We start from the raw sequence: 22,923 nt of genomic DNA on the forward strand, positions 1-22,923 counted from the left end.
CTTGCTAGGGAAAAAAAATGTCAGCTAGAATAAACTGTTTGCTTAGTAATACAGATGATTTACACACTGGCACAAAGTTCCCTACCTAAAAAATATCAAAACTGATGTCAAACAATTTGTAGACTAGTGCTGGTTCATGGACCATATTTTGAGTAGCCTGCGAGCAGATGATATCATTTTGGGAAGGAGGTGGGGTGGAGGTGCACAAGACCATAGGAACATGAACCTGAGTTTGGGTATTTGTCTTGGCTTTGTGGTGGAGAGAAGTTTTAGATATTAATACACTTTAAAACTTTATAGAAAAAGTAAGCATAAATATGAATCTTATTAAGTTGGGCTCTCCACCATCAGAATAAAAATTGGGGGAGTTTCCTGGTGGTCTAGTGGTTAGGATTCAGCCCAACCACTGCAGGGTACAATCCCTGGTCTGGGAACTGAAATCCCACATGAAGCCACTGCATGCCACAGCCAAAAGAAAGGGAGTAGTAAGAATAAAAATAGGGGAGTTTCCATTATGGCTCAGTGGTTAATGAATCTGATTAGGAACAAGGAGGTTGTAGGTTCAATCCCTGGCCTTGCTCAGTGGATTAAGGATCTGTGCGTTGCCGTGAGCTGTGCTGTAGGTCATAGGCGCAGCTCGGATGTGGCTTTGCTGTGGCTCTGGCACAGGCTGGTGGCTACAGCTCCGATTACATCCTAGCCTGGGAACCTCCACATGCCGTGGGTGTGCCCCTAGAAAAGACAGAAAATGAAAAAAAATAATAATAATAAAAATCGGATGTATACCTCTTAGAATAAGAAAATTAAATTCTTCTAATGGGACTATTACAAAAAGATAAATGTAAAAGCATGCTTAATAGATAACCTTAAATATGATGGCTTAAAGAATCTAATATCACAGTAATATAATAAATGTAAAAAATTTCAGCTAACCCATAAAGTGATAAAATTTTTATAATGTTAAACAACAAAAACAAATACAATGAAAATGCAAGGTTCAAATCCATTAGATGATTCTATATGTTCTCTTTGAGACAAAGTTAAAAACAAAATATATGCTTCTTTTAAACAATTGGAAGCAGACAGATGGGGTGGGGCCAAGTCAGGAGGCAGATGACATGATTAATATCTTGAACATAAGGAACTTAAATATATCATGAAAAACATAGTTAACCTAAGTACAAAAAGAAAAGGCTAGGGAAAACAAATGAATGGTCAGTTTACTGAGGGGGAAAATTGAATTATGTAGAAACAGGAAAAGGATTTATGACATAAACATAACGCTTATGAATTATAAATGTTTTATGACTCTTTCAAACATAGACCATCAAAAGAAGACCCAGACTTACAGAGTGGTAGTTGAATTTGACTGTCTTTGATATTTTAACATTTGGCCTTATACAAATTGTAGGTTTACATTTAAAAAAAAATTGTTTTAAAACAAAAAGACAACCTACAGAATGGAAGAAAATAGTTTCAAATGATGCAATGGACAAGGGCTTAATCTCTAAAATATACAAACAACATATACAATTCAATAACAACAAAAAACCAACAACCAAATTGAAAAATGGGCAGAAGACCTGAATAGACATTTCTCCAAAGAAGATATACAGATGGCCAACAGGCACATGAAAAAATGCTCAACATCACTGATTACTAGAGAATTGCAAATCAAAACTACTACAAAGTACCACTTCACACTGGTCAGAATGGCCATCATCAACAAGTCAATAATAACAAATGCTGGAGAGGGTGTGGAGAAAAGGGAACTTTTCTACACATTCTACACTGTTTATGGGAACGTAAATTGGTACAACCACTACGGAAAACAGCATGGAGATATCTCAGAAAACTAAATATAGAGCTACCATATGACCCAGCAATCCTACTCCTACTCCTATTCCATATATCCAGACAAAACTTTCACTGAAAAAGATACATACACCCCTATGTTCATTGCTGTGCTATTCACAATAGCCAAGACATGGAAACAACCTAAATACACATGGACAGATGAATGGATTAAGAGGATGTGGTATATATACACACAATGGAATACCACTCAGCCATAAAAAGGAACAAAATAATGCCATTTGCAGCAACATGGATGAAACTAGAGACTCTCATACTAAATGAAGTAGTCAGAAAAAGACAAATACCATAGGATATCGCTTATCTCCAGAATACAATTATGTGGCACAAATGAACCTATCTACAGAAAAGAAACAAACTCATGGACTTGGAGAACAGACTTATGCTGTGGGAGAGGGGGAGGGAGTGGGATGGACTGGGAGTTTGGGGTTAGTAGATGTAAACTATTGCATTTGGAGTGGATAAGCAATGACGTCCTGCTGTATAGTTTTTGTTTTGGAGTTCCTTCTGTGGTGAAGCAGGTTAAGGATCTGGCATTGTCTCTGTGGCAGCTCAGGTTGCTACTGAGGCTGGGATTAGATCCCTGACCTGGCATAGTGGGTTAAGGGTCCAGTATTGCTGCAGCTAGGTGTTGGTCTCAGTTGCAGTTTGAATTTGATTCCTGGTCGTATAACTTCCATATGTGGCAGATGTGCACCGCACCCCCGCCAATTTTTTTTTTTTTTTTTTTGGTTTCGAAGTTCCACTTGTTAAGGTAGAGGATAAAACACATTTTGCTTAGTAATTTATTGCTTTGATTTATAACTTTAAAATATTAGACATATGATTTATGGGCCTTCATCTGTATTCTTACCTGGGCCTGATAAAGGAGGGAGACTAATAAAAGAAAATCACAGCAGGCCTTTGTACCTATTGTAGAAGACTATACAAGCATGGCACTGGTTAAATTTGTGTATTAATTTCCTATTGTTGCTTAACAAAGTACCACAAACTTAATGGCTTAAAGCAAATTTGTTTTACATATTTATTGTCTTATAGTTCTAGAGGTCAGAAGTCTGATATGGCTTTAACAAGGTCTGAGCAAAGCTGTGTTCCTTCTAAAAGCTCTAGAGGAGAATCTGCTTCTTTGCCTTTTCCAGCTTCTAGAGGCAGCCTGCATTCCTTGGCTCATGTCTCCTTTCTCCATCTTCAAAGCCACAGTGCAGCATCTTTCAACTCTCTGATTCTGACTTGCCTCCTTCTTTCTTTGTTTTATAAGGATCCCTGTGATTATATGGGACCCAACCATGCAATCCAAAATACTTTTCCCATTTTAAGCTCCTTAACTTATTTACATTTGCAAATTCCTTATTGCTTTTTAAGGAAACTTATTTACAGTTTCCAGGGACTAGGATGTGAATGTATTTGGGAGAAACGTTGCTCTTTCTACCATGAAGAGTGGGAATGGGAAGGCACACAGAAATAGTAGCACTCAAAATAATAGTTTTATGTTTTACTTTATATAATTTTGTGCTACTGTTTACATTGTTTCCATTGTTTTTGCCAAGAAGATATTACTTTTATGTTAATAACCATTCAAAATACGTTTCTATCCCTTTCCCACTTTGTCTTTCCTTTTATAGAAAGTATACTTTATCTCACACATTGTTTTGCCTCACAGAATCACTCTTTCGAATGGCCTCTTAAAGTCGTTGTGTTTAATTCCATTTGACAGAGATACAAATTGGTATATAGAAGAGCATAACTGACTTACTAATATTTGCACTTGAATAAAGGGATAATCTTTTGAAAGAAGAATAACTGTGGAATAAAAGACTATAAATAAGATGTTTAAAAAGATGCATTTTACCACATATCACTTCCCCGAAACAAGTTCCAATCTATATATTGAGTCTTATTCTCAATAATACTGATATCCCAGGGGTCAAGGTGTTATTTGCTTCCAAATAGACCCAAGTTAAATACCTGATGATACATTCCTGGGAAAGCTTAACTCTTTTAGTAGTAGTAATGTTTTATATTCTCTTTTTTCCTGATCCTCTCATATCAGCAAACCAAATTTAAGCAGTCATAAAATGCATTATCTTAAAAGAAAGTTATTTAATACATGTACAATTAACAAAGATATCACTGCCCATATCCCTTCACCCAAAAGTATCTCCCAAGACATTCTAATGGTCAGGGTTTCCTCCCTCTGGATGGAGGTTTCTCACAGTGGATACTGTGGTGATGGTTTCCTTTTGAATATGGAAGCATGGCTGCTGTGTTCCCATTACCATTGGTTCTGGGGGGTCTCATTTTGAAGAACTAGGGTTTATAGATTGACTTGTGTTGCAAGCTCATCCCTGGTTTATTCTCCCTTTCACCAGCAGGAGCTCAGCCATAACTGGTTTAGGACAAAGTTTTTAGAACCAGGGCACCTCTTCTTATAGGTTTGATTGCTTTATCATGTTCAGCCAAGTAAAATATAGAAAGACTAAACCAAAAAGATCTTATCTACTTCCTCTTTTCAATACAAAGCATTCAACATCTAAACATTTTCAACAGTCTCACAACGCTTTTTTCCCCCTAAAGTTGAGATGATCATAACAGTATTCTTTAGAAAATTCCTCTAGACACATTTTCAAATCATATTAAACCATTCCCAAATTATTGGCAGCATATTAAATAAGACTAATTAAAACATAAAAGAAAGAAAGATTACTAATAGGAAAATAGTCACAGAAACGTAATTTAGACAGATGTTAATACATCATAAAAAAAATTCCAGGAAAAATATCTTAAAGTAGGACTTCCGACTTAAATTTTTTTTTTTTTTTGGTTTGGCTGCAGCTGTGGCATGTGAAAGGGATCAAACCAGTGCCATAGCAGTGACCTGAGCCAATGCAGAGGCAATACCATATCCTTAACCTGCTGAGCCACAAGGGAACTCCTAACATTCTTAAATTTGATATATAGAATATCTGAGCTTTTATGTTTCATAACATAATCAATGCTACGATTGACCAAAATAAACAAAGATTTTAATAGAGTGGATTGCAGAATGTTGTGATAAAATAGAGCACCCACCAAATGTAAGGGCTTTTCAGCTTTTGGTATGTGTTTATCTTTTTGTTGCTGCCATGAGTTAAGTTAAAACAACAACAACATGCTTTTGAATTAATAACTTTGTTCTCTTTTTTTAGAATGGTCAAGTTAGGAAGTATCTTACAGAAGAAACCAAAAGACTTGCTGATGGATTGTGAGAGATAAGGAAAAGAAAGAATCAAAAGATGGGACTTCCATATCAGGTATTGGTAGATAGAAATTTAGAAATGAAGACATGTAGAAAAGCTAGAAATAGTAACAGTATAAGTAGTAGTGATGATCATGATGATAAATCTTTTGGAAAGTATCAGAGAACTCACAAAGTGATGAAGAATTAGATCACAAGATCCAGAAAAAGAAACAAAAAGAAAGAGGCTGGTACTTTTTACATTGGGGATATTTGTTGATCTAGAAGAGCTGGCTAAAAAGTTAAGTAGTGCTTTGACAGTTTCTTAGGGTGGGGGGGGGAGGAGAAAATAAAACCACTTCTCACATGGGTGGCAACCTGGTTGCCTAGAAAATCTATCCTTCACATTTCTATTAAGACGATACCAGATTGCTAATATTCATGAACCCTGGCAGAGGTAAAGGAAAATCCTCTCTGGAGAAAGGTAAAATCACACAGGGCCTCAAATTATTTTTACAATTCGGAAAATCAAACACAGTGCTTGGCACATGAGGAAACCCAACGCCACAGAAAGAACCAGTAGAACTAATAGATAATAGATATTTACTCATATCCACCTAAATGTTGGAATTCTCAGACAGAGACTCTAAAATACTCTTTTTATGCTCAAGGGGACAAAAGACAAAATCAAAAGTTTTGGTGGAAAACTAGAAATTATAAAAATGGTAGCAGAAGAAAATCAGAATAGACATTCTAGATCAAACAAAAAAACAAAAACAAAACAAAAAACAATGCAGTAACCAAAAACTGAGCAGCAGAACTGAAGTTTGAACCCAGAAAGTTTGACTTTAGGGGACATAGTCTTAACAGCTACTCTCAAAACTAGGAAAATCTGTCAATATTTGTGTTCTCTTTCTTTTTGGTCATAGCATATAGCTTGATGTGGGGACCTCAGTCCCAGACCAGGGATTGAACCCTAGTCCATAGCAATGGGAACAGTGAATCCTAACTACTAGACCATCAGGGAACTCTTAACATTTTTATTTCTATTTTTTTTTTTAACATTTTAAAACTTCCAACTACTTAAACTACTTTCCAGCTAATCATTGAAAACATTGAAACATTTATCATCTTATAAAAGACATAGAGTCAAATACATAGTTTGGGAACACAAATTTTAAGCCACTGAGATAATAAAAACCATGACCAACAGGACATTTGTCATTCCCTTGAAAAAGTTCCTTTGAAAATTGAAGAGAGCAGCTTCTATGATTGATAAAATTTTCACGTTTCATATTATTTTACTGAAAATTTACACAGAAATAATTTATTAATTGAATCCTGTCTAAAACATTTAAGATGATCCCATCTAGCTTAGTCTGGAATATTTATTTTTTAAAGTTCTGGTCCCTTCTTGACTCTAGTAATTAGAGCATTCTAGAGCTCAGATAATATGTGTCTCTTTTCAGAATAGTTTGCCTGAATTTTGGTTTTCAGCCAAGGTATATGACTTGGATTTTCATTTTTTTCAGTTCATTTCTGTATTCTTCCAGACTTCCCCTTCCCAGTTGTCACTCATAGACGAAAATAACATAACTTCCTCTAAATTTTTTTCTTCTTCTGTGAGACTTGTTAGTTATACTGGACGTTGCCAAAATCGTCACCAAAGATTCACCGAGGGGTGCCTAAGGGGAAGGAGGAGGCACAAACACTGATTGAGGGGCCCGGCAGGAGTTTGAAAGGAGGGGGAAATGGGTGGGGGGACCCCCAGCTGTGCCTCTTTCTAATGCCACGGGAAAGGAATTTTCCTCAGGCCCATACTCCTCCCCCTCTCCCATGTCCTGTGTCTCCTTGGGAAGTCGAGTGGTGGGAGGTGGAAGGGGGAAGAAAGCGTGGTGTGGGTGGGCCCTCATTTCACAGGCATCTTAATGCAGAGCTTCTCCAAGGTTAAATTTTCAAAAAGATTTCTATTCATTAATTTGGTTGTTTGGGAATGAAACATAATTGATTGACTGGGATACCACTGTACTTGAAACCAGAGTTAGAATAGTTTACTTCCCAGAGTTTATCAATCCAGCAGACACTGTGAGGCACTACTTGATTCCCGTCAATGCGGAACTTCATTGCTCCAGTGTTGATAGTGTCATCCTTAGCTCAGAAGTTGGCCCCTTCTATGGATTCCCTCACCCAAGGTCATGCCCCTTCCCTGAGCCAATGAGACTGATAGATGCAAGAGTGTATAAAGACGGACTTTTTAGCCCCAAAGATGACAAGTCCAAAGAGCAGTTCAAGCTCCATGGACTTAGCTGAGCCTGTTGTGAGCCAACCTTAAAATCTGACTTCTCCTACTGCCCACACCAGTTTCTATCCCTTCATTTCCACAAGGGATGGATGATCCAGGGTTACTCCTTAAAAACCATCCTTCACCTTAAATTCCATTTCAGGGTTTACTCTTCAGGGTACCCAACCTGTGACAATCTATTTCAAATTTCCCTGGAATCTATCTGTTATCCATCATCCATCCATCTATTCATTCATCAACCCATCTATCTCTTCACTGTGTCTTAAGCCATCCTGGCATCTCAGGAGATTCATTATTTTTTTAGTGGTATTTCTTTAGGTTATAACATCTACATTATTCAGTGAGTAGTCATTTGTTATGTTTAATGAGTTTGTTATATCAACTGGAAGATATAAATAAATGTACGATGTTTAGGATGTTATACTTTGTGATCAAAATCTCAACGTGTAGCTGCTGCTGAATTTGCTCTTTGTAAAAGCATTAGCTTTGGTTTTACCAAATTCTCTCCAGGGGGCAGCAGAGAGAGACCTTACTGCAAATAATGTTTGGAGACAGGACACAGTTTCCTTATCCCTTTCTTTCTCTCTGCCTCCTTCTTCAAAATAGACAAACTATGAGATTGTAAGAGCGCCCAAATGGAAAAAAAGAGTAGGTGAATAGATGAATAGATTTAGGAATCAAATAGAATAGATTTTGAATAGAATCAAAACAGAGTTAAAAAAATAGGCAGTAAGTTGCCTCATAACTAAGAGTGAGATTCTTTCTTTCTTTCGTTTGTTCGTTTTCTTCCTTCCTTCCTTCCTTCCTTCCTTCCTTCCTTCCTTCCTCTCTCTCTCTCTTTCTTTCCTTCCCTTTCTTTCTTTCTTTCTTTCTTTCCTTTTTTTGTCTTTTGACCTTTTAGGGCTGCACCTGCAGCATATGGAGGTTCTTAGCCTAGGGGGTTTAATTGGAGCCGTTGCTGCTGGCCTACGCCAGAGCCACAGCAACGCCAGATCCAAGCCACTTCAGTGACATACACCACAGCTCAGGGCAACGCTGGATCCTTAACCCACTGAGCGAGGCCAGGGATCGAACCCGTGTCCTCATGGATACAAGGTGGATTCGCCAATTGCTCAGCCATGATGGGAACTCCAGGTTTGTCTAACTTCTAAAACAGAGTTATGGAGGTATAGCACCAACTGTGTATGGGAAGTGAAAATATTCAAAGTAAATATCAATGACATAGTAAAATGTAAAAAATAGAAATATAGATTTTGTGAGGCTCTCTTAAATTACTCATTAGTATATTTAATGATTGTGCATGGAAGAAGATCCAGAACTTCAGATGGGTCAGAGCTTGGGTCAGGGAACATTGGTGAGAGGTGAATTAGGGAACAGGGAGATAGGATACAGCCAGGAGAACAACCATTTTATGCAACCATACATTGAATTATAGTGTGTCTATGGTAATTCATTAGCTGCAGATCTCTAACCACTATACCATGAGGGCAGGGAGAAAGTAAAACAGAGAGCGGAGTGTGGTGGAGTTTGAGCTCTTTGAAATTCTTCATATGGATGGGATTAAGATGGTGGAATAGAAGGACTGGAGCTCAACTTCTCTTGTAAAAACAACAAAATTTACAACCAAATGCTGAGCAGTCATTGATCATTGTACAACTATAAATGTAATAAATTCATTGAGTAATTAAAAAAAAGAAATTCTTCATACTATTGGACATTGTTCTTTCACCTCCATGGAAATTGCTGCATTAGTACTTGGGTAGCAGTGGGACAGGGTAAGTTGAAGAATTTGGAACTAAGTGCTTAGTAGTGTGCCAATGAGTTTGTGTGAGCACATGTAATTAAGACTTGCACATGTATATGGAAAGGTAAGTCAGGCCACATATCTAAGCCAGAAATCTCACAGAGGGTAAAAATGACAAAGCAAGTAGGTATTGGCTCATTTCTGCAAAGATATAAATTCAGCTAAGGAAGGAGCAGCAGGCAGTCAAGACTCAAATCTAGGAGGTGAAAGGGCAAGCAGTGAAGAACAAAGGGCAGAAATAAAAAGCCATTCAAGTCTGTGCAGTAAATATTCAGGATCCATGCAAAGCTTTTATACAATGGGGAGGAGGTTCAAGGGCAAGACACCCTCTTCTTACTTGGCTTCAGTTAGGGCTAAGCATGAATCTGACATTGGAGGCAAAGAAATACACCTGACAAAGAAGTTTACTTCAGAAGCAGTTACAGGCAGATAAACCATTTTCTGAGTAAATCATCCGTGCAAATTTGGAGTCATTATGTCTTAAAGCAGTTCTAACTTCTAAAGCTTACTAGGCCTTTTTGTTTTGGCTACTGCAACATTAACCAGCATAATGTTGTCTCTTGCGTACACTGATCTGTAATTGGTAGTACTGAAGAGGAGTTGGAAAACTGGTGGAATAAAAGATTTGAGTTTCTGGTTTGAGCAGCACCTCTCTCTTGATTTTGTTTATGTCTATTGCTCTGCCTTTTGGATCCTTGTGCCCTAGGGGTACACTTAAAGAGTATGTGGGTCCTTTAGATTTTTCAGACATATGCATTTACTAGAGAAGCACATTTTTTCTCTTATTCTGTTAAAGTTTATGGCATATCTTTGGTGGATGGTTATGCTAACAAACTCCTGGTCTCTTTATTGTTCTTCCAAATACTTGCTCTGCATAAGAGATAAAGGTGGGAGTTGGGAGGTTGAGGGAGTGAGTTTGGAGATGGAAGGTAAAAAGCAGTGAGAAGATAAAGTCTCATCCTGTCAAATCTACTTTGAGAATTCTCTGGTTTTTGACACTACTCATTTGCCTCTTAAACTGCTGATTGTGCACTGTGGTCTAACCTGAGATGAGTGCATGGAAGATGTCTATGAAAGTTGTTGCCTGATATTTCAAACCAGAGGAGTTGAGTGAAACGAACACTGGGCTGGCAAACATGAAACATGAATTTAACTCTCAGCTGTGTCACCAAGTCACTTTGGGACCTCAGGCAGATCATGTAATCCTTCTGTGCTTTAGTTTTGGCTGTATCATGAAACAAGCATTAAAGTAAATAATCATCAAGAATTTTTGATGACATGAGAACATGCTCATGTCAGTATAAAATTAAATGGAAAAAATAGGTTATAGACTTAAGAGAATTGCCTAGTATCTTTTGACTATTGCCCAGCAGAGACTCAACCCACAGTCTCTTCGTAGTCCATACCCATAAACACCGGATTTCACTTAAATTGATTCACTGGAAGGAAAGCTTGAGAAGGGGAAGAAAGAAAATATATATAGTTTACTGTTTGGCAAGAGGCAACTGCTAACTTAAAGAAAAAAAAATGCATGTTGTTTAACTTTTTTTCCTGTGTGCAATGCCCTTGTCCTCTTCCTGGAGAGGTTTTTTGTTTGTTTGTTTGTTTTGCCTTAGGGTAGAAAATTCTTAGTGCACAGAGGAGTTTTTTCCTCCCAAACATAATCTAAATGCATATGAATAGTCACATTAAGGCAGTTTTTTTTTTTTATCATTTATTTATATGTATCTTTTTTCTACTGTACAGCATGGTGACCCAGTTACACTTACATGTATACATTCTTTTTTCTCATGTTACATGTTCCATCATAAGTGACTAGACAGAGTTCCCCAGTGCTACACAGCAGGATTCCATTGCTAATCCATCCCGAAGGCAACATTCTGCATTTATTTATCCCAAGCTCCCAGTCCCTCCCAGTCCCTCCCCTTCCCCCTTGGCAACCACAAGTTTATTCTCCAAGTCCATGATTGGATTAGGAAGATGTGGTATATATACAACAGAATACTACTCAGCCATAAAAAAGAACAAAATAATGCCATTTGCAGCAACATGGATAGAACTAGAGATTCTCATCCTGAGTGAAGTAAGTCAGAAAGAGAAAGACAAATACCATATGATATCACTTATATCTGAAATATAATATACGACACAAAGGAAACTTTCTGCAGAAAAGAAAATCATGGACTTTTTTTTTTTTGAAAGTGTTAAGTTTCAGATGTGTGGCAACTAAAGATGAGTGTTTATTTGTAATTTAGTTCAAATGATCAAGCTAGCTCTTCAAACAAGAAAGTGAATGGAAGTAAGTACTGAACTGTGAAAGCCAGAATAATGCTCCCCTGACACAATGTCCATGCCCTGACCTCTGAAACCTGCAAATTTGTAGCCTCACATGGGAAAAAGGACTTTGCAGATGTGATTAAGTTAATGATTTTGAGATGGGGAGATTATTCTGGATTATCCGGGTGGTCCAATACAATCACAAAGATCTCTATAAGGGGGAGGTAGGAGGGTTACCATCAGAGAAGATGTGGCAAAGGAACAGGGGTGGGAATTATGCAGCCATTAGACACAGAACTCAGGTGACTCCTAGAAGTTGGAATTGACAAAGAACAGATTCTCCCCATGTATCTAGAAAAACACAGCCCTACCAACACTTGATATTAGCTCTGTAAGATCTGTTTTGAACTTCACACCTTTAGAACTATGAATAAATATTATGTGTTGTTTAAAGCCATTTAGTTTGTAGTAATTTGTAGCAGTAATAGGAAAGTAATACATTGAGGTTGCTTCTTGAGTTATATGCTACTCCCTTATAGAGAGTAATCACATGAGAATTTTAAGGGAAAATCTTTTTATTACTAACTTGATTACTGAGGCTAGATATCTCTTCAACTCGGAGAAAGCTTCTAAAAGTTATTTATAGGGGAAATTTATAGGGATGGGCCAAATATAGATAAATATCCTGTTTTGCTATTTAAATTAAGTTTAGGCAAATCGGTTTATCTTGGGCATGTTCAATGCCTCACTGTAAAGTTTATCTATGTACAGCAGAAGTGAGAGGAAGACCAATGAGCTGAAAGATAACTCAGTCAATCTGCTTCCTCCGTCTTTGGTTCAGTGCTTCATACAGGAAATCTATTGCTGTGTCAAGTTCCAGAGAAGAGTTTCTTCTGTTCCAAGTTACTAATCAGGCTGAAACACATAGAATTGAAGGAAGGGGGTAGGAGGAAAAGAGTATCATGTTGCTAATGGGCTAAGAGGATCCAGCACTTCCTGGAGAAGTCGACCAAAGAAAGCCTCACCATGTCCATAGCTCTTTTTACACCTGTGTGGAGGAACAGTGTTGAGTGAAGGTCAGAAAATAAGAAAACAGAAATGCCCTGCACTTGGGTAACTTCTGATCTTCAGCTACTACTGAGTTTGACTCTCTTCTTAGTTGCTGGTAAGTGTGAATTCTCTTTGGGATGGTGAGAGGAGAATGACTGGTGAGAAAGCTGGTCTCAGCTTTTCCTGAGCTTTCTTTGCTTTCTTGGGGAGCAACGCACGATAACTGCAATCAGAAATATGGGGGAGCGGTTTCCTCCTAGATTTATTTTGCTTTATTGTTATTCTTATTTTCCTCTTTGTTTAACTATTTTACTTAGTTTCCTACTACACTGTGCATACCTCTATAATTTGCCCCCCTGCCCACTTCCTTATTCCCCCTCCCCCTTTTTTGAAAGGAGACAGACTCAGTTAATTTCTAGTAACTATCCAAGTCATCTGATGAAAATGAAGTTATTTTCATTTCCTTTTCTTAAAAAACTTGAATAATCATCCCAACCCATTTATGTTCATATTGTGAACAGTATAAATTAGGAAAATTTATTGCTTTCTTATCACTTTTGATGACCAGGTGCTTTTTAAAATATAATATATTCAGAAGTTTGAAATACGTTTGTAATGCAGATCTGTATTTATCTTTAACATGTGGGGGCTGCCAGAGACATTTTCTGGGTTAAAAGACACATTCTTCAACATCTAGTTTCCTGCAGAAGTTGTGGAGAACTTGGGGCTATTGTGGGGGTGTCCTGGTTTCACTGTAGAGGGTTGGGAGGAGTTGATGTGGGAGGTAGTTTTCAGGTTTCATTTTTAGTAAATGGGAGCAGCTGCAAGGAAACATTTGGTTTTAAATTTTAGAGTTTGTTAATTGAAAGAAGAAAAGTTATTTTTTTCTCATACAAATGACTTTAAAATATTGTGTCTTCTAGCTAAATATTTGCTTTTCCACCCTTCAATCTTTTCCACCCTTCAATACAGTAACTGTATTACTGTATGAGCGTTCTTTTCTATGGAGAATTTTCACATACTTTCTCTCCTTTGATCTACACAGGAGTAAAGTAGGCATAGAAGACATGTCTCCATTTTACAAAGGTAGAAACTGAGGCATCAAGGTGAAATGACTTGTCCAAGGCTACACTATTAGTATATGACAGAGTCACACTCAGTAATAATATACATCTCTAAGCATCACTAAACATTTGAATAGGAAGTTTTCCTCTTTATTTAGCTATTATGCTTTTCACTAACAAGCACCACTAAAGCCAATGTTTAGTTACAAACTGAATGGAGTATCTACTCACTTAAAAAAAAATCAAGTGATCTGAATTTTTCAACAGTTGAGATCTTGTTGTAGAAAGTTTTTACAGAAACCTGTGTAAAACCCAACTTGGCAGGGAGTGTCAGCTAGGCAAGGAGCTATTTATCTCAAGTTGCACTATGATTTTTGCATAAAGGAAAAAAAATCAAGACTAAAACATGGTTTAGAGGTTTGAATTTTAAAACTATTTCGAACCACAACTAGGAGGTACTATAAACGTTAAATCTGTGAAGTCTGTGCTTGTATAATTACAATGTTATCAGAATGTTTAGAATAAAGATATAGAAAAGCAAATAAAATACGGTGATATGGCATGATAAGTTCACCATGAAATAATTCAGAATAATGATATGCCAAGCACTTGGGACATGAGTTTATGTCCTTATTACTAATACTGCTTTGTTGTTAATACCACCAAACAGAAATAATTCACTTTTTATATAAGACATAATCACAAAGGAGCAAAACTAATGACTTCAGGGCAAAACATGTCATTAGAAAATACATATATTTACTTTTTTGATAACTTATTTGCTTATAAATTCAGTCAATGTGATAACTGATAGACAAGATATATTAAGAAAATACCTGAAAGAGAAAAAACAGCTCTAATCATCCACTCTAGAGTAAGGCTTTCCAGTCCCCTTCCCTCATATTCCCTTCACGGCTGCTGCTTCTTTCTTCCTTTATCCTGTTTTCTTGTCAATATTTTTCTTGTGTTCAAATTACATTTTTATGTCCCGATCAAAATGATTCTATCTTGTATAAAAGTCACTGATAGGAATATTCCACTTTTTTTTTCTTCTTTGGGCTAATTTTGGCCATTTATAATGATCTTCCAGTAGGGGGCAGGCAGAAACAAGAAGAGGAGATATAAGGCGGGGTTGATGGGTAGCTTTATCAGGTTTGCAAAAGATGGAAAAAGAGATTAAAAGCAATTGCGAAAAAGAAGGGGTTTGTCCTCAGTAATTTCAGTCTGCCCTTCCTTTCCTAATTTGTGAAAGTTGTGAATTTACACAATATGATAATTTTAGGTGTGTTTCCCTCTAAACATATTTGCTTAAGCAGTTAATAAATGAATCCAAAGTCTCGAGAGTACTGAGTGTGTATGGAGTGTGTGAATGTGTGTGTTTGTGTGTGAGTAGGGCCTAATCATTACTAGCAATCCTAAATGAGCTGAAAGACCTAAAACTTTAAATCAGTCAGCCTTGAAATTGCCTATGAACCTAGTAAAAATCCAAAGATGGGAGAAATTATGGTGGGTTGGAGGGACTGAAGGCTTTATGGAGGAGATGGGTCTTGAGCTGGGGCTTAAATGATAAGTTTGGATAAATGGGGAATGGCAGAGGTACAGATTGGGTGGAGCAGATTGCAGCATGATCAGAAGCAAGGTGGTTCGGAGTTCCCTTGTGGTGCAGTATGTTAGGGATCCTGCACTGTCACTGGTGGCTCAGGTAGCTGCTGTGACACAGGTTTGATCCCTGGCCTGGGAACTTCTGCATGCCAAGGGAGTGGCTAAAAAGAGAGAGAGAGAGGGAGAGAAAGAGAGAGAAAGAAAAGGCAACATTCTGATAATATCATAGCTTGATGAAACAAAGATTGTGTGTTACATGATCACCGGAAATAAGACTGAATTTCAAGGGTCCTTGATCACTAAACAAAGGAACTTGAGTACTTACACTAGGCAGGAAAATAATATAATAAAACATTTTCGAGAATACTGTGGCAGCAGTATCTCATTTAATGGAAATGGCACTTGGTAAAGATTTATTTTGAAACAAAGTCAAGTGCTCCTACCCTTGAGTTTCCATTTTTAGAAAGGCCCATGATACCACTGAGAGACATTGGTGGTTGAGAAGGGATATTTCTTTTCAGAGGAAGATGGTAACTTTGGTATAGAGTGGGCAAAAACATAACAAAAATTCCTATGAGTATTTGGCAGTATAGCATAAGTCAGAGTTTGTGAATTATTCATGGAGTGGAGGAGTGCACAAAGAGAGTACACATAGAGACAAAAATAATAGTATTAGCTCTGAAGATTTTTGGATTTGGGTCCTAGGAGTTATAATTATCTCTGCCTGTGTACAACAGGGAGCAAGATCTGAGAAGAGATGGGCAGGGAGAAAACCTGCAGTGTAGATGGAGTGCTTCACTTTAAATAAAAGGACAGAAACTCCTCTGAAATTGAGGGATAAGATGTAAGTTGGATATAGGAATACTAAAAGCTTGAGGAAAGAAATAAGGAAATGGGGACAAATGAGAGAGTTCCACAGTAGATAAATTCTCAAAAAGATCATGAGTATTTTGGTTAATGGTGCTAGTTAATAAAATAACTCAGCTGTCACTTGGTTTTATGTTGTATCTGAAAAATCAATCTGCACAGTGTTTAAAATGCAGTAACCATCTGTATACCTTTGTCTCTTCCCCCTTGTCATCAATACACATTTGATAATTCCTAGGTGGATTAGGGAGCCAATCTGTGTTTATGAGATAAATTAGGGCTGTGTGATGCTAATTGTACCTAAGAATCAAACCATTACTTTTTTATAGTTATAAATCATAAACAATGAGTTTTAAGCAGAGAATATTTGTTAGGGAGGACTCTTGGAAGAAACACATGGAAAGAAGGACAAGGGAGCAGAGGAAGAAGTCCACCTTCAGCCTCAACCATGACACACTCATTTGACCCCATGGGGGGCTCTGGGGTTAGAGTGGTTCCAGAGAGGCTCTGCATTGACACCAACTGGCTTGGCCTTTACACCTCCAAATCTGTCAGTGGATGTGGGCTCCCTGGGAAAGGTCTGACTCTGGGTGAAATAACAGGTGATCTCTGAAGATGCTAAGAACTGAAGGCTGTCTACTGATAGTGCTTCTAGCAGCAGGAACAAAAGCCATTCCTTGAATAGAATTCTGGGTGCACAGACTATATCTACCATAGCTGCCATTTCCAATGCTCTTCACTCCTTCCTGAGTTTCTGAGTTTCTGTCTAGTGTTATTTCCCGTCAACCTAAATAATTTCTATTATAATCTTAGCAGTGTAGGTCTACTGGTGAGGAATTCTCTTAGTTACCTTTTATGTGAATATGCTTCTTTCTTGTATATCTATTCTTGCATATTTTTGTTGGATATAGAATTCTCGTTGACTTTATTTTTCTTTAAGCACTTTAAAAATGTTGTTTCACCATCTCTGATGAGAAGTTGGCAGACACTCAAAACATTGTTTCTCTGACTCTAAAGTGTTATTACTTTCAGGTGCTTTAAAGATTTTCTCTTTATTGTTGGTTTTCACCACATATAATATGTCTATGGATGGTTATTTTCACATTTATCCTGCTTGAGGATTACTGAGATTCTTGAATCTGTAAATTTACGCTTTTCAGCAAATTTGGAGAATTTTTTTTTTAGGGCCACACCCACAGCATATGGAAGTTCCCTGGCTAGGGGTCTAATTGGAGCTACAGCTGCCGGCCTACACCACAGCTCATAGCAATGCTGGATCCCTGACCCACTGAGCAAGAAGGGATTGAACCCAAATCCTCATGGCTACTAGTCAGATTCATTTCTGCTGTGCCACAACAGAAACTCCTAGAGAAATTTTAATCACTATTTCTTCAAATATTTTATCTCCCAATTTTCCATGTTAGAAGTTCTGCTACTTTACTGTAGGTCCCTGCGGCCGTTACGTTTTTTTTTCTTCTTCTTCAGTCTTTTTCTTTTTTTTTCTTTCTGCTCTTCAGATTGGATAATTTCTATTGAAATCATTTTAAGTTTATAAACAACGTCCTCTCTCATTTCCACTCTTCTGTTAAGGCCATCCAGTGAATATTTTATTTCAGATACTATATTTTTAATTTTAGAACTTTCATTTATTTTGTAACTTGTTTTTTTATGTTGAGATTTTTCTGTCTTCTCATTCATTGTGAGCCCATTTTCTTTTATAGGCTCTATTAAACACTGAGCATAGTTTAATACCTACTTTATGGTCCTTGCCTGATAACTGTAGTATGTAGGTCAGTTTGAGGTTGATCTTCCTTTGTTTTTTTTTTTTCTCCTAAGAGTAAGCTACATTTTCCTGGTTCTCTGGTTCTCAATCTAAGCTTTATTTAGATTGCTAATATTGCATCTCAGAGACTGTATTTTGTTTTACTACCTTGTTGATTTTTTCCCTCCAGAAAACATTTAACTTGGTTAAAACATTTAACTTGGTTAAAACTCTCTTGGACAGTATTTTAAATCTCAGTGCTTTTACCTTTAGCTAGTTGGCGTCACATGTGCCCTGCCATGTGGGGCTTGGGGTCAGCCAGAGAGGGGGATACAATTTATATGCAGAATTTAGAGCCCTCTGCCTCTCTCAGTTTCAAGAGACCAAGGTAGCCCTGAAATCTATCTCCATGTTTTTCAGAAAACTACTAGAGTTTTAGCTGTCCAGTGTCATGCTAGCTACAGCCTTCCCTGAGATCAGAAGTGATAAATATGGAAACCTACACCCCCCAACCTAAGCCATTTCCTTCTTTCAGAGTTTGATACGCCTCAAGAACCTTCTTGCTTTTCCCACTCTCTAATAGTCTCAGATAGTTGTTTTTATATTTTGTTGAGAATTTGTTGTTGTTATGTGCAGAAGCTTACTTGACCATAAATGAAGTGGAACTTTCTTCTAGTCTATGTTTTTTTAATATCATTGCATTTTTACCAACTGATATTGATTTGGTTGGTTGTATTGTCCTGAATATTGAAATTGAATATATTATTAAAAGTATTTTTTTTAAATGGCTATACCCATGCCATATGGAAGTTCCTGGACTAGGGACTGAATCCAAGCCAAAGCTGTGACCAGAGCCACTGTAGTCAGATTCTTAACCTACTGTTCCAAGGCAGGAACTCCTATTTAATGCCTTTTGGCTTTCTAAATTACATTCATGCATCAAATGTTTCATTGCTCTTTATTTTCCTCAATAAAATCTCATTCCTCTTTCACTCATTGTTAGGTTCTTATATATTTCTGTAACAAATTTAAAGGTCTGTCATGAGACATAATTTTAACTGCTAGCTATGTCATCTTTATGAAATTACTTGTTGCCTTTAAACCATAATTTCCTCATTTGTGAACTAAAGAAGTGCATGACACTATTGAGAAGTATAGAGCTTTCAGACAGGAAGTATTTTAGAAACTTTCAAATTAAATTCTTTTATTTTATACATGGGTAAATAAAGCCCAGAATTGTTTAAGGAATTACTGAAGATATCACCCAACTTTCTAGTAGATGAGCTGAGCTTGGAACACCTCCATACCACCAAAAATAGAGGGGAAAATGGGTGTGGCAAGTATATATGGGAAAATTTTAGATGTGACATATTTGAAATAACAGCAAGCATTCCAGTGGAGAGAAATAGCAGCTTAAGGACTGAGATTCTCATTTAAGAAAAATAAGTCAAAGCTAGTTTTTTATGTCAGTTGATAAGTAAAGGGGGTGTCTGCCATGTGTCAAACACTGTGCTTCATGCTGCAGATACTTGAACAAGACAGATGTAGATCCTGCTCTCATGGAACTTAGAATCTGGTAGGAAAGTAGATATTAAATAAATAATCACAAACAGCTAAATAACATGAAATGTGTAAAGAGAAATGTAGGGTGACCTGGAAATGTGTAACTGGTAAGTGTCATCTGGTCTGAGGGTCAGGAAAGACTGTCCTGTGGAAGTGATGATTAAGCTGAAGATGTGCAGAAAACAGCTAGGCAAGGAGAGTCGAGGGGATGAACAAACACTCCAGAGAGTCAAACAACATGTATGAGGGACAGAGGTAGCTAAACTGGGACTGAGTGGTAAAACAAGGAGAAACCAATTGTGCTGAGGCCCAGTTGAAGTTCTAGGGGTGGGAGAAAATGGTGAGAGAAAGTGTAAAGAGAAAGAGGAACAGGCAGGTCTTTGAGGGATACTTTCATTAAGGTGCCTGAGGAGATGGGCAGGCTTGTGCAGAAGGCAGAGGAGACAGACAGGGAGAAGTGTGGGACGATGGTAGAGGCGAAGGAAGAGATTTTAGATGGAGAGGAGAGTGGTCAAAGCATCAAAATGTGTCAAGCAACCAGGAGTATAAGCATTGAAAAAAAGCCAAAAGTTTGACTTTAAAGGGGTTGGTGATCTGCAAAATTGTGGTTTGAATGGGAGGTTGTAGGAGTCGCAAGATTGCTCACATCAAGGAGAGAGAGTGGGCTGGGAGGGAGTGGGCTGTGGGTTCAGACCACTCATTGGAGAAGTATGGTAGCAAAGACAGGAGAAAGGATCATAGATAGGAGAAAGCAGCATCTAATTGTTTTTCTATCAACATAAGGGAAGCCTGAGTGTGTTCAAAGGATGCCATTTGAGAATGTTCAGTGAGTCAGTAAAGATATTTTTCCAAACAGGGTGTCTACATATGTAGTTTAAATTATTTAGTGATTTCGGGAGTTCCCATCGTGGGAATCTGACTAGGAACCATGAGGTTGCAGGTTCGATCCCTGGCCTTGCTCAGTGGGTTAAGGATCCGGCGTTGCCGTGAGCTGTGGTGTAGGTTGCAGACACGGCTCGGATCCCACGTTGCTGTGGCTATGGCGTAGGCCGGTGGCTACAGCTCCGATTCAACCCCTAGCCTGGGAACCCCCATATGCTGCGGGAAAGTGGCTCAAGAAATGGCAAAAAAATAAATAAATAAAAAATAAATTATTTAGTGATTTCTTTTCTTTGTCCTAACCATTTTTTTCACTTTACCACAAAATACTATGTCATCTTTTCCCAAGGTTTATCTATTATATAACATGGGAATATCTGATTAGATGATTTATTTTTGTGGTATTGACAGTTTTAGAAAAAAATGTTCACGTAGTAAATAGTAAATAGTGGTAACTTCAAAATACTTAAATCTAGTTGTTTTTGTTCCCCTAAAAGTCATTCCATCTGCTCTTCATTGAATATCTCCTAGATGTTCCCCCAGAGGTTGTTCTAAGCTGGTAATTTTAAGCTAGATGCCAGATAGAGTAACCCTAAGTGTCTAAAATATTAAAGATACAGTGGCACTATCTCAAGCCTGCTTAATCAGACCTTTCAGGGCACAGAGTTTGGGCATCTGGACTGTTACATATCTTTGCAAGTGATATGGATAGCCAGGATAAAGAACACTGTCCTAGGTCTTTCTGCATTGCCTGTTTACCCAGCCTGTAGAGGCTGCTGTAGACCAGCAGTCGGCTGCTCATCTTGATTTACCCCCTCTTCCAGTGTGAACCTCAATTTCCCCAAATGGTAAGGTTTCTGAGGCCCAAGACCTTGCCTTATTCATGCTACCATCCCCAGAGTTCTGCACAGCTACCTGATGCAGAATAGATATCCTCATAAAATGTTCCTCAACATAAACTTCTTCAAAATGTCTTTTGCATCTGTCACCACTCTTGCCCTTTCTATTTCTCTCTCAGAAACCAAGTGTCAGTCTTTTCAGAAGCAAACCTCCACTTTGCTTTTGACTCATCTCCTCCCACCACCTCCAGGATCCTCCTTTACCAGTTAGCCTCCTTCATTCTTGTAACTTCCAGGGGTCCCTCTTTCTATCTGTACTCTCCTCTCTTTGTAAATACTCCCTCGGTCCTTAATTACAGATGTTGCCCCATCTCTTTCAGGTTTGACATGAAAGGACAAAGCCTGTCTCATTATCCCATACTTTCGGGGTCAAAATTCCTGAAAGAGAATGTCTACATTTGTTGACAATTGCTTCTGCTTGGCCCTTGCAATCCATTCTGCTCCTCTCTGTACTAACACTACTCTCTTACAGCTCCTAAAGGTCTCTGACGACCTTTTTGTTAGCAAATTATAGAGCCTCTTAGTCCTTACTTTTAGACTTTTCACTTTTCACACATAATTTGATCTTGATTATTTCTGTCTTGAAATCTTTCTGACTTCAAGACACTGCATTTACTTTAAAATTTTCTTCATAATTTTTGCTAACTCCACTTCCTCTAACAGATTCCTAATTTTAAATGTTTTCAAGACTTTGGTTTTGGCCTTGTCTCTAATTTCCACATCAGAGACAGCAATTTGGCAGCCTATGGGCTGGATCTGGCTTGCAGACACTTCTAATTGGCTTATGTAATATTTTAAAAAATTTGAATTAGTTGCCAATATTTTTAAATTGGAGCTTCTACCCAAAACCCTTGACGTAGTATCTAGGGTTGCTCTGAGGATTAAGTTAAATGATATGTATATAAACCATTTAAAATTGTGTCTGAATTTTAAATTCAAAAAATGGTATCAATTATCTTCACTCAGTTCCCAAAACTCTTTCATAGATATTATTTCATAACTTAATTAGCCCCTATAGATCAACTTTTCAGTTGTTTCTAGTTTTTTTTTCTTCTTGGAATTAAAAACAATGCTGGAATTAATATAGCAGTACATAAGGCATACCTTGGAGATACTGTGTGTTCAGTTCCAGACCGTCACAATAGAGTAAATAGCACAATAAAATGAGTCATACAAACTTTTTTGTTTCCCAGTGCATGTAAAAGTTATCACTGAGTTCCTACTGTGGCTCAGAGGATTATGAATTTGACTAGCATCCATGAGGATTTGGGTTTGATCCCTGGTCTCCCTCAGTGTAACGGTTAAGGATCTAGCGTTGCTGTGAACTGTGGTATAGATCACAGATGTGGCTTGGATCTGGCATTGCTGTGACTGTGGTGTAGATGGCAGCTGTAGCTCTGATTCAACCTCTAGCCTGGGAACTTCCATATACTGCAGGTGTGACCCTAAAAAGGAAAAAAAAAAAAAGTTATGCACTATACTGTAGTCTATTAAGTGGCATTATGTCTAAAAAATGTACATACCTTAATTCAAAATACTTTATTACTAAAAAAATGCTAACCATTATCTGAAAACACAGGGTTGCCACAAACCATCAATTTATTAAAAAAAAAAAAAACTCAGTAAAATGAACCTTAATAAAAGGACATATGCCTGTATCTTTCTACATTTGATATGCATTTATATTCACTATCATCCACTGAACATACTGACCTTTGTGATCACTGATACACATCTGTACAACATCTGCCATAAGCTAGGGGAC

The 22,923-nt window shown here is 37.6% G+C and overlaps 1 protein-coding gene across 2 annotated transcripts in view; it reads left to right on the forward strand.

Moving 5' to 3' along the window:
- The first annotated feature begins 12,314 nt into the window (after window positions 1-12,314).
- The window catches only part of CD200R1 (CD200 receptor 1), a 41,582-nt gene continuing 30,973 nt past the window's right edge, over window positions 12,315-22,923 (forward strand). The window contains exon 1 of one of the 2 annotated variants that reach the window (XM_084986566.1): window positions 12,315-12,637. In XM_084986566.1, the coding sequence (XP_084842692.1) occupies window positions 12,571-12,637 (67 nt within the window). In that variant the 5' untranslated portion in view covers window positions 12,315-12,570. 2 annotated transcript variants of the gene reach the window in all.

This window comes from Sus scrofa, chromosome 13 (genome assembly GCF_054392235.1).
Source record: "Sus scrofa isolate SSC_HxYL_T2T_F1_AM1 chromosome 13, Sscrofa_HxYL_maternal_Yorkshire_Landrace_v2.0, whole genome shotgun sequence".
In the NCBI taxonomy this organism is placed as follows: domain Eukaryota; kingdom Metazoa; phylum Chordata; class Mammalia; order Artiodactyla; family Suidae; genus Sus; species Sus scrofa.